At 43.0% G+C, this 14,073-nt stretch overlaps 1 protein-coding gene across 7 annotated transcripts in view; it reads right to left on the reverse strand.

The window, feature by feature from the left end:
* Positions 1 to 14,073, reverse strand: part of PDE4D (phosphodiesterase 4D) — a 1,072,650-nt gene that overhangs the window by 242,893 nt on the left and 815,684 nt on the right. For all 7 annotated transcript variants that reach the window (XM_077285781.1, XM_077285789.1, XM_077285817.1 and 4 more), the window contains exons 2-3: positions 9,220 to 9,411; positions 2,559 to 2,595 (exon numbers count right to left, since the gene is read on the reverse strand). In XM_077285781.1, coding sequence (XP_077141896.1) covers positions 2,559 to 2,595; positions 9,220 to 9,411 — 229 coding nt within the window. The remainder of the gene's footprint in view (positions 1 to 2,558; positions 2,596 to 9,219; positions 9,412 to 14,073) is intronic.

The following is a 14,073-nucleotide window of genomic DNA, read 5'->3' on the forward strand; positions in this document are numbered from 1 at the left end:
CGCTCTCGAGTTCTTTATGAGAGAGCGTTGCCTGATTCATTTGCGCAGGTGAAAAGTAAAGGAAGGTGTGACTATAGTCCAACAGCTTGAGCCTTACGTGTCCAGAAACAAATCTGTTGGGGGACAATTGGGAGGACCCTTTAGTCTTACACCTTAGGTGGTCAGCCGAACCCCTCAAAATCATTCAGTCGACCTTTACCTAAAGGTACCGTCACACTAAACGATATCGCTAGCGATCCGTGACGTTGCAGCGTCCTCGCTAGCGATATCGTTTAGTTTGACACGCAGCAGCGATCAGGATCCTGCTGTGATGTCGCTGGTCGCTGAATAAAGTCCAGAACTTTAAGGTACCGTCACACTAAGCGACGCTGCAGCGATAGCGACAGCAATGCCGATCGCTGCAGCGTCGCTGTGTGGTCGCTGGAGAGCTGTCACACAGACCGCTCTCCAGCGACCAGCGATGCCGAGGTCCCCGGGTAACCAGGGTAAACATCGGGTTGCTAAGCGCAGAGCCGCGCTTAGTAACCCGATGTTTACCCTGGTTACCAGCGTAAAAGTTAAAAAAACAAACAGTACATGCTCACCTGCGCGTCCCCCAGCCTCTGCATCCTGACGCTGACTGAGCTCCGGCCCTAACAGCAGAGCGGTGACGTCACCGCTGTTGCTTTCACTTTCAGTTTAGGGCCGGCGCTTTAGTGTCAGGAAGCAGAGGCTGGGGGACGCGCAGGTGAGTATGTACTGTTTGTTTTTTTAACTTTTACGCTGGTAACCAGGGTAAACATCGGGTTACTAAGCGCGGCCCTGCGCTTAGTAACCCGATGTTTACCCTGGTTACCAGTGTAAAATATCGCTGGTATCGTCGCTTTTGCTGTCAAACACGGCGATACACGGCGACCTAGCGACCAAATAATGTGCAGACCTTCTAGCAGCGACCAGCAATTTCACAGCGGGATCCAGATCGCTGCTGCGTGTCAAATACAGCGATATCGCCATCCAGGTCGCTGCAACGTCACGGATTGCTGGCGATATCGCCTAGTGTGACGGTACCTTTATTTGGTCGTCCGATCGCCGTGTATCGTTGTGTTTGACACCAAAAGCAACGATACCAGCGATGTTTTACACTGGTAACCAGGGTAAACATCGGGTTACTAAGCGCAGGGCCGCGCTTAGTAACCCGATGTTTACCCTGGTTACCAGCGTAAAAGTAAAAAAAACAAACAGTACATACTCACCTGCACGTCCCCCAGCGTCTGCTTCCTGCTCTGACTGAGATCCGGCCCTAAAGTGAAAGTACAGCACAGCGGTGACGTCACCGCTCTGCTGTTAGGGCCGGAGCTCAGTCAGTGTCAGGAAGCAGAGGCTGGGGACGCGCAGGTGAGTATGTACTGTTTGTTTTTTTTACTTTTACGCTGGTAACCAGGGTAAACATCGGGTTACTAAGCACGGCCCTGCGCTTAGCAACCCGATGTTTACCCTGGTTACCCGGGGACCTCGGCATCGTTGGTCGCTGGAGAGCGGTCTGTGTGACAGCTCTCCAGCGATCAAACAGCGACGCTGCAGCGATCGGCATCGTTGTCGCTATCGCTGCAGCGTCGCTTAATGTGACGGTACCTTTAGTGTATGAGGGCCTTGAGCTGTGGGGAGTCTATTAAGGGGCAAATGTCAGTCTGAACATCTGGAAGCCATTGTGCCCTCACTTTGCTATTTAGATACAGAGCGTGGTCACCATGCACCGTAAGTGTTCAGCACTGCATCATAGCTCTCCCTGCCTCTGCCAACTACCTGTCACTGGTCAGACTACAGCTCAATTCTAACAATGGAAAACAGCTCTATACACTAAGCCTATTACACTTCTAATACTTATCTTATACTATCACATCCTGTACTGTTCATTACTATATACTTTACGTGACTTCACGTGACAATATGTACACAAGACGAAGGACATTATTCAGATTACACATCACATTACACACAGCACTGATGTCATAAAGGGGGAACATGTCCATCTCCTTACATACCCACCAGTTTTATAGGCTTTTTCTGTAGCTCCCATAAACCTCTGAACTGTGCTCTTTACTATATAATGAATTTTATTGAAATAACAAATCTATTCCTTTTGCAATGAAGCTTAAGTGCTTTGGGTGTAACCAGAGCACTTCCCAAGCCTCTGCCTCCCGTGACTTTGTTCCCCACACTCCTCAATTTCTTCTGCTTTACTGAGAGCTCATTGTCTGTGTAGTCAACACAGAGAGAAGATGGTGAATCAGGGAGGCAAAGTCTCGGGAAGTGCTCTGATCATGCCCAAAGCACTTCAGTCTTATTTACATAAAGGAATAAAACATTATTTTTCCAGTAATGGAGCAAAGGACTACTTAATCAAATGTACAGATTGCCTTATTTTTGAAACACCTCTATGCCCATTATAACAGTATGTAGGGAGGAACGAGCGGACACATTCCTTTTCAGGAAAATTTTGGACAAAAATAGTGCAACATATATCCATTTTTTGAGCTGTTACATAATACAAAATGTCATCACAGATCATTACAACTCACCTGAGCAAATGGTGTTACAATCAAGTCATCTCCATGTCTGTAAAATAAAAATAAAGCAATTTAGAGGAATACAGAAATACAAAAAACTACAGATTACGCACATTATAGTTCCTTGGAACAGATAACTTCGTCACAGCGACACGTTCATGATATGTTTATATCAAATCTCATGTGTGACAATTAAGCTTGCTTTGTATACAGTGGATAAGTACAAGGTAACACCTAGAAAACTTTGCTACTCTCGTCCTGTGTCCAAAAGTGTAAGATACCAACTAGTATGATCTCTGCGGACATTGAAAAGACCTTCGGTTGGCTAATTGGTCCTGGATCATGGATACGATGAGGAAATGAATGGTTTTGTATGGGTGCTAAGGATACAACTAAGGGTCCGTTTACACAGACGGGCCGGAAGCACCAAACGAATGCCGATCGGTAAACTTTTAAATTTGAATACCTGTTTACACAGGGAGAAGAAGGTAAACAATATGCACAGAACAAGTATACTGGACAACTCAGTGCAAACATGCTGCCATAGTTCTCGGCAATGTGAGTCCTGTTTACACGGGGCGATGCAAGCCGAGAATTTTTTTTATTTTTTTTATGCTGCACAAAAGATCATTTCACCAGAGCAGTTTACTCATTTATCAAGTGATCGGCAACCTGTTTACACAGCAAGAAAATCATGAGACAATTTTTTCTTGTTTTTTTTTTTTTTTTAACTATGCTTATTCATTCATTCATGATTACATTGAAGTAAATGCTCCTTAGAGGGAATCTGTCAGCAGATTTTTGCTATGTAATCTGAGGATAACATGAGGTAGGGGTTAAAACACAAAATTTAACGATGTCAGGCTGTGTGCTGGTCTTTACTTACAATGAAGGTTTTATCACCTGGTGATTGCTGTGACTAGCTGGCATTAGCTTGCAAATCCAACTCCGCCTTCTCCTTTGATAAGCAGCTCACTGACTATAGACAATGCAAATAGAGAGCCTGGTGTGGGTGGGGTTAGCTTTCTCAACCGTGCTGCACTGCCAAATCAAAAAACTCTGCTTCACAACTGCTGCACCCAATAAACTAAGAGACACATCGCTCGATTCAGGTGGTGGGTGTACTTCTGTATTCAACTGCATAGTGTAGAAGTTGGGGAAAAAGTGGGGAATGTGCTCTGGAAGCAGTGCTCTACATAACTGAGTGCTATCTTTTCCAGAGATGTGTCCTGGCTGGAAGAAGTGATGGCAGTCTGCGCTGGATGTAGAAGAATAGCGAAGGAGGACTTCAACTAGAGACATCACCGGTGTATACACAGGGAGCTCCTGTATATAATGTCACTGGTGATCCCTGTATTACCTATGCATTGACACTATATACAGAGCTAGTGTATATAATGTCTCTAGTGTCAGTGTACAGGTAATACAGTGATCACCAAATACAGAGCTCGTGTGTATAATTTCACTGGTGATCACTGTATTACCTGTAAACCGACACTATATGCAGAACTCCTGTGTATAATGTAACTGGTGATCACTATATTATCTGTACACTGACACTATGTACAGAACTCCTGTGTATAATGTTACTGGTGATCACTGTATTACCTGTACACTATATACAGAGCTCCTGTGTATAATGTTACTGGTGATCACTGTATTACCTGTACACTATACACTGTATACAGAGCTCCTGTGTATAATGTCACTACTGATCACTATTATCTGTACACTTACACTATACACAGGGCTCCGGTGTATAATGTCACTGCTGATCCCTGTATTACCTATACACTATATACAGAGTTTCTGTGTATAATGGAACTTATAGTAATTTTAGCATTGTGGTTTTTTTATTAATGATCAGTATTGTAGCATTCGGTCACTATGTGGTGGTAATAAGTGGTCTGGTCATGATGTGGCTATATTTGCTCCTTGTATGTGGTATTATTTGGTTACTGTGTGGTGGAAATACATGGTCTGGTCATAATGTGATGGTATTTCTCCCTTGTACATGGTATAACTTGGTCACTATCTGGTGGTAATAAGTTGTCTGGCCATGGTGTGATGGTATTTGTCTCTGTATGTAGTATTACTGGTCATTTTAAAAAAATCTATGTGACACATTCCCTTAAAGAAAAAGAAATAAAAATATACCTAAAAAGAGTATTAGATATTTGAAGAAATTTGTAATAGGTTAGAGTAGAGTAGGGCCCTGCAAAAAGAGTCTACCTTGTCGTGGTGGCAGGCTTTAACAATCTTTCAGTCAAAACAAAAGCTGATGGCTATATATGTGATATAGTGTTTGATGAGAACTGTTAATGTGCGATTGGTGAAGACATGGTGCAGAAGTGGAGTTTTTCCATGAGAGGACGGTGGGACTGTGGAAGGTTTGAGGGGTGGAGTGCTTCGAGTCAGTGAAATATCTCTTCTCTACTGCTCCTACTCTCTCCACTGGCTTTAGTTAAAAGCTCCTTTAGTGCTCATTAAAATGATAAGTTCTATTTTATACACTTTTCCTGGTGGGTCCCATTTAAGGCAGAAAATACAGATTCTGCTGCTAATGTCTGTGGAGTCCATGCCTCAACGGGTCACAGCTGTTTTGGTGGTATGAGGGGGACGTGCACAATATTAGGTCTGTCGCTAGGTTCATGCTGCCCGAACTAGAGCCCACATGAATCAGAACCTGGCTGTGGAACTGCAGTCATGTTTTCTGTGAAATTCAGCAGTGTTTCAGAGAAAGCAGATTGAAAAGTTGGAAGCATAGGGAGAGATGAAATTAGTATGTGAGTACATAGGGAAAGAGCTGTCATCACCTGGAGCGAGTTGGGGCAAAGCCGGCTGGGAGCCACACCGAACAAGTCAGGTTTTTCCCTATAGTCAGTCCCTAGCCTGCTTTCCAAACTAGATTTCCTCTGAAACACTGTGGTGTTTCAGAACAGAGTATACCTGGCTAGGGTCATGAAGCCAGCCTCTGATTTATGCTGTCCATAGCTCGGGCAACATGAATCTAGGACAGATTTCCATTATCTTCAGCTTTCTTGGTGCCATCAGTCACCGAATTTGTATATTCAGAATGCATCATTTTCCATAAACAACAGACTTGTAGAGTCTCCAGCTTCCATGTAATTGGTATACTAGTTGAGTCTTGTCTGCGTTTTGTTGGCTTTTTTCTTGACTTAGCAGCTCATGCCCATAAACAGCTCATTATAATATGGCAACCAAAGCCAGTGGCATCTAAAAGTTTCATTGGTTACATTTCTTAAAAGAAAAGGTGTAATCAAGGTCATAGGAAGACTTCTTTGACATCATTAGATCTAGCTGCAAATGCTAAATCGTGTAATTTTAACTCCATGTATTATAAGCAGTGTTATTCAGCCAGACAACCATAATGGGCAAAATATATGCATGCATGCAATTGTAAAAATAAAAATATACATATGCATGTCTAATAAAAAAATAAATAAATTGATTTACATGTAATTATATTATCACACTGACTCATTTAATCTATTAGGTGGGAGTCTAGACTCTTTGACCCATGCTATTGCTGTGAATGAAACACCAATTCTCGACAGCATAGTTGGTCAACCCTCTACATCTGTTATTTTTGATGGCAGAATGGAAGTTAAGAGATATGAAGATGCAATATAATGGAGTCGGTGGAGTGGCATTTCTTTAAATATTGGATTTAGGTAGTGGTGGAGCCCTGAGCCTTTGCCTTGTAGCCTATTATGGAGATCTGCTGATGAACTGATGCTGGATTCCCATATCAGTATAAGGAGCACCTTTCTTGATGGGATGGTGGGGCATACAGTGAATATTTATGAAGCCCAATTAAATGTTTGTTTTCTTGATTTTATAAAAAATGGAAACAGTATTTTCACTGTGACCATGACCATATATTCCTACGTCGCTATCACAGGACGGAGGAACACGACAGGAATTCACAATACATGTATCTACACTCTGCATGTATTAATAGAAGCAGACATGGATTCCACCAGTTATCATTTAGTTTACATGTCGCCTCTATTGAAGATAAAGATGTAGAATTTTGTTCTCTCGTCACCTGCTCTTTTTATAAAACTGCTCTCAAATAAAAGACCACACAGGTTCCGCAGATCTCAAGAGCAAGGCTGGATTGGCGTTTGGGAGGACAGGTCGATCTCATGTATGGTGCAGGTTCAGAAACCATACCAACTACTTCAGGTTCCTCAATGTAAGGGCTCGTTCACACAAGCTTTGATTCTGTCATGCAAGAGAAAAGGGCCGATTATGCTTATGACACTCGGCTCAAATTCTGTCACAGTGTGCTCCGAGAGTCATCTGAGTGTGATCTGATTCACCGGAATGAGACAATCGCAGCACAAGTATGGAGAAGACAGAGAACTTAATTTCTCCATCTTCTCCATTGTCCCTGTATCGGACCGCACTCGGATGTCATATTTCACTCACACCCATAGACTTGTGATCTGAGAGTCATCGGAGTGTGATCCGATTCTCTGGAATGAGACAATCGCAGCACAGGTATGGAGAAGACTAAAATTAATTTATCCATCTTCTCCATTGTCCCTGTGAGTATATGTCAGACTGCACTCGGATGTCATATTTCACACGCAGCCATAGACTTGTGATCCGAATATCAGATGCACTCCAAACATGCCATGATTGTTTTCTCATGGCGAATGGACATGAAAAAATAATCGTAGATCTGCACTGCCCCATGGTATAACATTGGGGCATCATAAAGCATTGCATAACACTTGGCCATGTTATACACTAATGTGAGCGGGCCCTAAAAGTTAGTCTCTCACCTCAAATTTGCACTACAGACTAACCAAATGGCCTTGTAGGACATGGAGCAACAATAGAAATAACTGTTTTGGAATCTGTTCCTACTTTGCCTCCTAAAAGAACTTTATTTATATGCAAATGAAGGTGGTCAGTGCACCATTGGCACTGCAAAATGCCTCAGTTAACCCTTACACCTATTTATTCTGATCATGGCCAATCCTTCTATGTTGATTGACATTGCTGACTTGCCCAGAGTCAGCGCTTTCTAAAGATAAACCTGCAATGGTCGCACTGTCCCTGTATAGGAGCAAGAAGATGCATCACTCCCTCCTCGCTGCTGACATCACTCCACTCCTCTGGTATCACTTTAGGGCAGGAGAGAGCACACTGATCACGCTCTCTTTGTTCTGGTATACCTTTGTATTGCGAGAGCAATGTCAGCTGCGATGAGAGAGTGATTTGAGGAGCTCCCTTCTGGACTAGAGAAATAGCAGAGTCGTCAGTCGATGTCAGCAGCGAGGAGAAAGTGATGGGTGTTCTCCTTCCGGAAGAGGATGAGTGCCGGTAATCTAAATAAGTGAGTACATCGAGGAATTGAACAATGCCAAAGCTGCACTGAGCACTCATTTGCATATTAGAATAAACTTCTTTTTGGGGCAGCAGATTTAAAAACACAAATAACTTTTTATTGCTGCTCCATCGCCTACAAGGCTGTGTGGTTAGTTTGAAGTATAAATTTGGGATTTTGGAATGACAGACTCCCTTTAAAGGCATTGTCTGCTACTTTTCTATTTATGACCAACCTCAAAACACGTTCCAGCAAACGACAAAGATACGTACGACACGTACATTACTGGTCAAAGTGTATATTCTTCCACAAAAAGATTGCAAAATGCAACTGAGGCCTGTGTAAAATGGTCGGTTACAATTACAAGCGGTTGAATCTGGGATATGTCTTATTCTTGACAGAATCCGAATATGTGAAAAAAAAAAAGCCAAATATGACCATCTGAATAAATCAGAGAGCCAGAATGGAATATTCATGGATAACATTTTACAGATCATTTGTGATTCATGTAACTAACAATAATAGGAATCAGCTTTTCTGAATTTCCGAGAACTAGAAATTTCCTCTGCACTCAGATATTCTTCTGGAAAACTCCGTAGGCATAAACCTATTATGCTTTTTGCATTGTCCCATGTCAAACATTTTCCGATGAGATTTAGAGAGTAAACACTGAGCTAAATATAAGAGTTTACTTTACTATGTTGGGCACACAGTGAGAAGAATACACAGAAGAGGGTCAGCAGAGATCATCCCTCCCTTTATATTGCGCCTGTACTCCGTAGGCATAGACGCCCAGTCTGTGAACATGTCCGCTGCAAGCCCGTTGAACGTTATTCCTCCTGGGAGCTGTTGACGTTCAGTCATAGAGACGAGCCAGAGCGGCTACAATCACCGCACAGTACACAGTGAGCGGTGGCTGTAAGTACATCCCGGTTTACAGCCGCCGAACACTGTTAATAGCCTTTAGAGACAGAACAGATTCCCTTTAACTTTAGAAGATGGTGGTCATATGCTTAGTCCACCATAGAAGTCCTTTTTTTGCAACTTTTTGGGGATTTCTGATATCACACAATATGTGTCCAAAAGCTCCGTCTTCCACTTCAAAATAGTACAAAGTTGATGTGATCTACTGTATATTCTAATTATTAAGGACAGTTGGATCATTTCCTATTGACAATGACAAAGATTTTCTGCAATATTTCAAACACTTTTAGCAGTAATACTATTTATTAGTAGATGTCTGGCATTATTCTCAGCAGGCACATTAATTCAAGCTTCAGAAAGGAAAGCGATCTGGTAAGTACTCACATGTCACTTGCGATGGAGGAGTTTCTAGACATGGACTTTGGAGAGAGGTCATAGTCGCTGTCTGACCTGTACAGAAATGACTCTCTTCGTTGGCTGTGGACAAAGTTGGCCTGTAAAATCAGCCCTGATCCTGGGCTAGTCATGGGATCCAGGGGACTCCGTCCCGATGAGGTGCCATTGTCGACGTCAAAGCTGCAAGGAAACATACAGACATGAGTAACAATGATCCTGATGATGACAATCGTTATCATTATAAATGTAATTTTCTGTTATTTTCTTGTCCTTTCTTAATTTACAGGATTTCAGATTCACAAACTCAGGACCAATGACTGCCTACAAGAAGGCTAAGGTCACACGACACATTTTCTTTCATCTGAAGGGATCGGTCCGATTATGCTAATAACACAATGATCATGGTGTGATTCGATTTTGTCGGATGTGGAGAATAAAAAATTCTCCATCTTCTACATGCAATATGTCCGTACACATCGGACAGCTCTCGGATATCATCGTTGACTTATCATGGACTCAATGACTTGTATGGGCCAGATGCAAATTGTGCATGCTACAATTTTTACCACGGACAGACTTTGTCCAAGGAAAAAAATCAGACATTTGCCCAGCCCCATAGAATCACATTGGTTCGAGTGTGATCTGATGTTTTGTGGGATCGCACTCGTACCAAAAATACGGTTGTCTGCACAAGCCCTAATAGTGACAAGAGGAACCGGATTGTGATTGTACAGTAGTTAAAGGGGCTGTATAAGATTATAGGAAAATGGTTAGCATTATAGTTCAAAAAGATTTGTGGAATCCTGCTCCAGTGGCCACATCAGTAGCACGTGGCCTCCAGATCAGAGCCCTGCAAACCTCTTCCTACTTGTCGGCATCACTGGTGCCCCTTTTGATTAGTAGGCTTGGCATAACGTTATCATTGTGGTAAGAAGCACAAATGATGTCACACTTGGCCTACTAATCAGAAGAGACGCCGGGCATTCCGGAGGATAGGAGGAGTATCGCAGGTCTATGGTCCATTGGCCATGGACTATCGAAATGGCCACTAGACCGGCGTTCTTTGATTTTTTTTTCTTTTTTTGCTCGAGTCTGCATTACTTGCCATAACCTACTACTACAGTCAGGCAGAATGTGGCTAAAACAAGACAACGTAATAAAATATTTCACTACTTCTTAACCATTGTCACCCTTTCTGGCTGGTCTGTGTTTACTTCTCTGCAGTGATCTAATGGCTAACGTGCACGTGACTGAGGCAGCCAATCACTATCACGTGTGGTTAGTGACACTTCTGAAGCCAGCAATTAGCTGGAGTAGTCATATGCATGTGAATGAAGGAACTGATGAAAATCAGTAAACAGACCATCAGGGACCACCTGAGCGGCAGTGCTACAACAGTGGGGGACCGAACAGATGAGGTTTTTATAATCATGTATGTTAGCCACCTAATTGACAATCCAGGACATGCCCATAAACTCAATGTCAAAGCAAAGTGTTTAGCTCTATGCATCAGAGAAAATGGAACCAAAACCCCTGTCGGAAATCTGACAGCCCTGATGCTGTAACAGAAGAAGGTAATAAGTGGTAGTAGCCCTATATGTTGCTACCTGATAACACAAAAATAATGTACGGTATATGCTTTTTCAATGGTGTACACTACGGTAGTGTGAATTAGAACAAAGGCCTTGTCATCTGTCTTGGAATATTACAGAACGTTGCAAAACACTCATCATCCAAAACTGGTATTACCACCCTCATGTGTGACACTCCATGCTCAGACACGCTCAGGCAGAGTACAGTGCCAGCTTTAGCCAAGGTTTATCTCTGCCAGCTTCATGCACACTTTAGTATACCAACAAGTCCTATGCTGAATTATGTACAAAAATCAAATATCATCTGCATTAAAGATTGGACACAATTTTTCATCTATTAGCTAATAGATCCCGTACGTGTCTGGCTGACTATCATAGGCATTGAACTTAGCAAGTAAGCCTTTTGTGTGTCAGTAACATAAACCTTTCTTTATTCATTTGGTCAAAACTTCGTTGCTGTGAAATCCCAAGAGCATTTGCCAAATAATCAAAAACCCCAATTATGAATCGCCTTTCAGGAATTCCAAATAATATTATGTATAAATTTTAATATTCGGTGGTCATAAAAAAGTCTAAAACACAATATGAGTCAGGGAAAACAACCTTGAGGAAGACACTGCAAAATAAATTACTCCTGGTCCATCCTTTTTAAAGGGGTCTTCCAGTTTCAGAAAGCCCTCGTCTACCAGTTGCAGACAAACTGTTCTTTATTCTTCCTCCTCAGGTCCAACGCTGAGTCTCCACTGCTGCTCCTTACATCCATTAATGGCTGCAGCGCTTGACAGTTCTGCAGCCAATAACTAAGCTTAGCAGCATTGAATGGCTGATGCCATCAACTTGGTCAGAACCGCTGAGCTAAATTATTGGCAGCAGCGCTGTCGACGTAACTTCAATGCTGCAGGTAACAGACACCAGTAGCAGCAGCGAATACTGGGTGCTTGACTTTGGGAGAGTGAGTAAAGAACAGTTTGCTTTTTTTTTTTTTTAAACAAACTAACTAGGGGACAGGGCTTTTTCGTAACTAGGAAATCTGTGCAATTTCCATTACTGAAAAGGACATTACTATAGGGGGCACAGTTTGTCTCCGCTTGTGTGTTCTCTCCTTATAATGCGCACTGACAGTGCACTTTCTTGCCAGCTAATCCATTCTCATTAAAGCTGTCGAGGGAGTGCACTGTCACTGTGCATTAAAAACCATATTGCACAGCGACCCCTTTACATTTTTTTTTAGAATATCACTGTTGAGGGATAAAAAGTGAAAACAATCAGTGTACAGGGTGCATAGCTTATATTCAAAAAGTATGGAAAGTAAAAGACCTAATGATGAAAAGATTTCAGGAGCCAGTAAAAATATATTTTTGTTACGTGTTAGCCAGTAGATAGAAAAATATTAAAATTTGAACGTCCTCAGTGGTTGATATGTCTCAATGGCTAACTGAAAAGATGGTAATAAATAGCAAACTTTCCAGACTACTGAGGTTTAGTATGCCTGATGAAGAGACCCAAGTAGTCTGGAAAGCTAATATTTATTATCATCTCTTCAGTTTACCATTAAAAGATATCAACCACTGAGGACTCTCAAATCTTAATATTTTTTCTGGAGCTTGAAATGACTGAATAACCCAAATGAAATGGTGCCTATCCTCAACAACTCAACATCAATGTCAGGCCCTTTATATTGAATGTGTGGAATGTGTGAACAGAAAATCACCTTTTCTATGTTAAAATGTATTTCTTATGGTTCATTATTTTTTCAAATCACTTTATTGAAAAAAAAAAATCCTACAATTTTTACAATGGCCATTAGTCTAATATTCAACTCATACTTGCCATGGACAGTAACAGCAATAGACTGACTCTGACCCTATTTGTATAGAAGCATTATCTGATTATTCTCTAATCTTTGCAAAGGTCTGTGATGCTGAATCACTTCTCACGGACAGGACAAGTCGTGATCACGGTAGTTAAGGAGTCCAAGGTCAAGAGCCAGGAGGGTATAGTCATAAACAGGAAAGAGACAAAGGCGGAGTCAGGTCACTGCAGCGCACCAGAGTCCTGGTCATTGCAGTACTGTCGCTCCGCCACTAAGGGGAGTGATGGTATGTCTGATGGCACTAAAGGAGTTCACCTGACCAGGTATCACAGTCACACATTACACTTCACACTCCGGCCACCAGGGGGAGAAAAGGGTTCTATGTATTAGGCCACTCCTCACAATCTGGTAAAACTGGGGGTTGGATAGGAAGTTAGGGAGAAGCTGACTGGGTTTTGCCCAGGTAACATCTAGTGAGAGAAGAGCGTTGCTTGGGAAGATCCAGGGGGGTCCCTGTCAGGGGTGGGATCCTAACAGAGGCCTAGCGAAAGGACAGATCGTTACGGAGCCGCGCCTGCACTTCATTGCGGTGGCATCTTAAGAAAGGACACGAAGTGAAGTTTATTGTGGAGAAGTGAGAAACGAGATCACAGCACAAAGGCGATAGAACCAGTAGAGTCGTGCCCCGAGATCGGCAACATCCTACTGAGGCGTGTAGCCGGTGGCCGGAACGCCGAGGAAGTATTGGGCTCTACGCATTACTTCAAACCAACGGCAGGGCAGTTAATTTTAGGTTGGCTGCCTCACTTTAATCACCTAATGAAGACAACGGAGGCAATTGTGGGAGAGGGGCGTCTCTAGGGTCCCTATAAAATAACTCCAGGCCTACCCGTCATACGGGTGTGTCCTATGCATATCATCTGGGGGACGGAGAGAAAGAACATCAGAAACATACACGACAGTTGTGAGGACTATCCCGTGGTGCTCAGCAGGGAAGTACTACAACACCCAGGCGCTAGTAGGAAGGCTACTGATTTCCACCTGCAAAGGGAACTCTGGATGTGCCTTCGGACCGGCCGGTCTCAGCCAGCCCGGTTAGCAGTGCTCTGGATTGAGGATCCTGAAGCCTTCAGTAAAGAGGTAAAGAGACTGCAACCCTGTGTCCTCGTTATTTACTGCGACCTACACCACCACCTACACCTTTTATTGGGCGCCCCTTAGCAGGACCATGGACCGGGTCGGGCCACCGTGACATCCTCAGAACCGAGAGACCCGGATCCGAGTACCCCGCTGTCCTACATCTGGGGGCCGCTCCATCACAGTCCAGAGTCAGAATTCAAAGGTCAGAGCGTGTCAAGTCAAAAGGGGTAAATCAAATAGGTAGTCAATAGGCAAATCCAAGGTCTGGCAACAGAAGATCAGAATGTCTGAATACAG

The sequence above is a fragment of the Ranitomeya variabilis genome, chromosome 1 (genome assembly GCF_051348905.1).
Source record: "Ranitomeya variabilis isolate aRanVar5 chromosome 1, aRanVar5.hap1, whole genome shotgun sequence".
In the NCBI taxonomy this organism is placed as follows: domain Eukaryota; kingdom Metazoa; phylum Chordata; class Amphibia; order Anura; family Dendrobatidae; genus Ranitomeya; species Ranitomeya variabilis.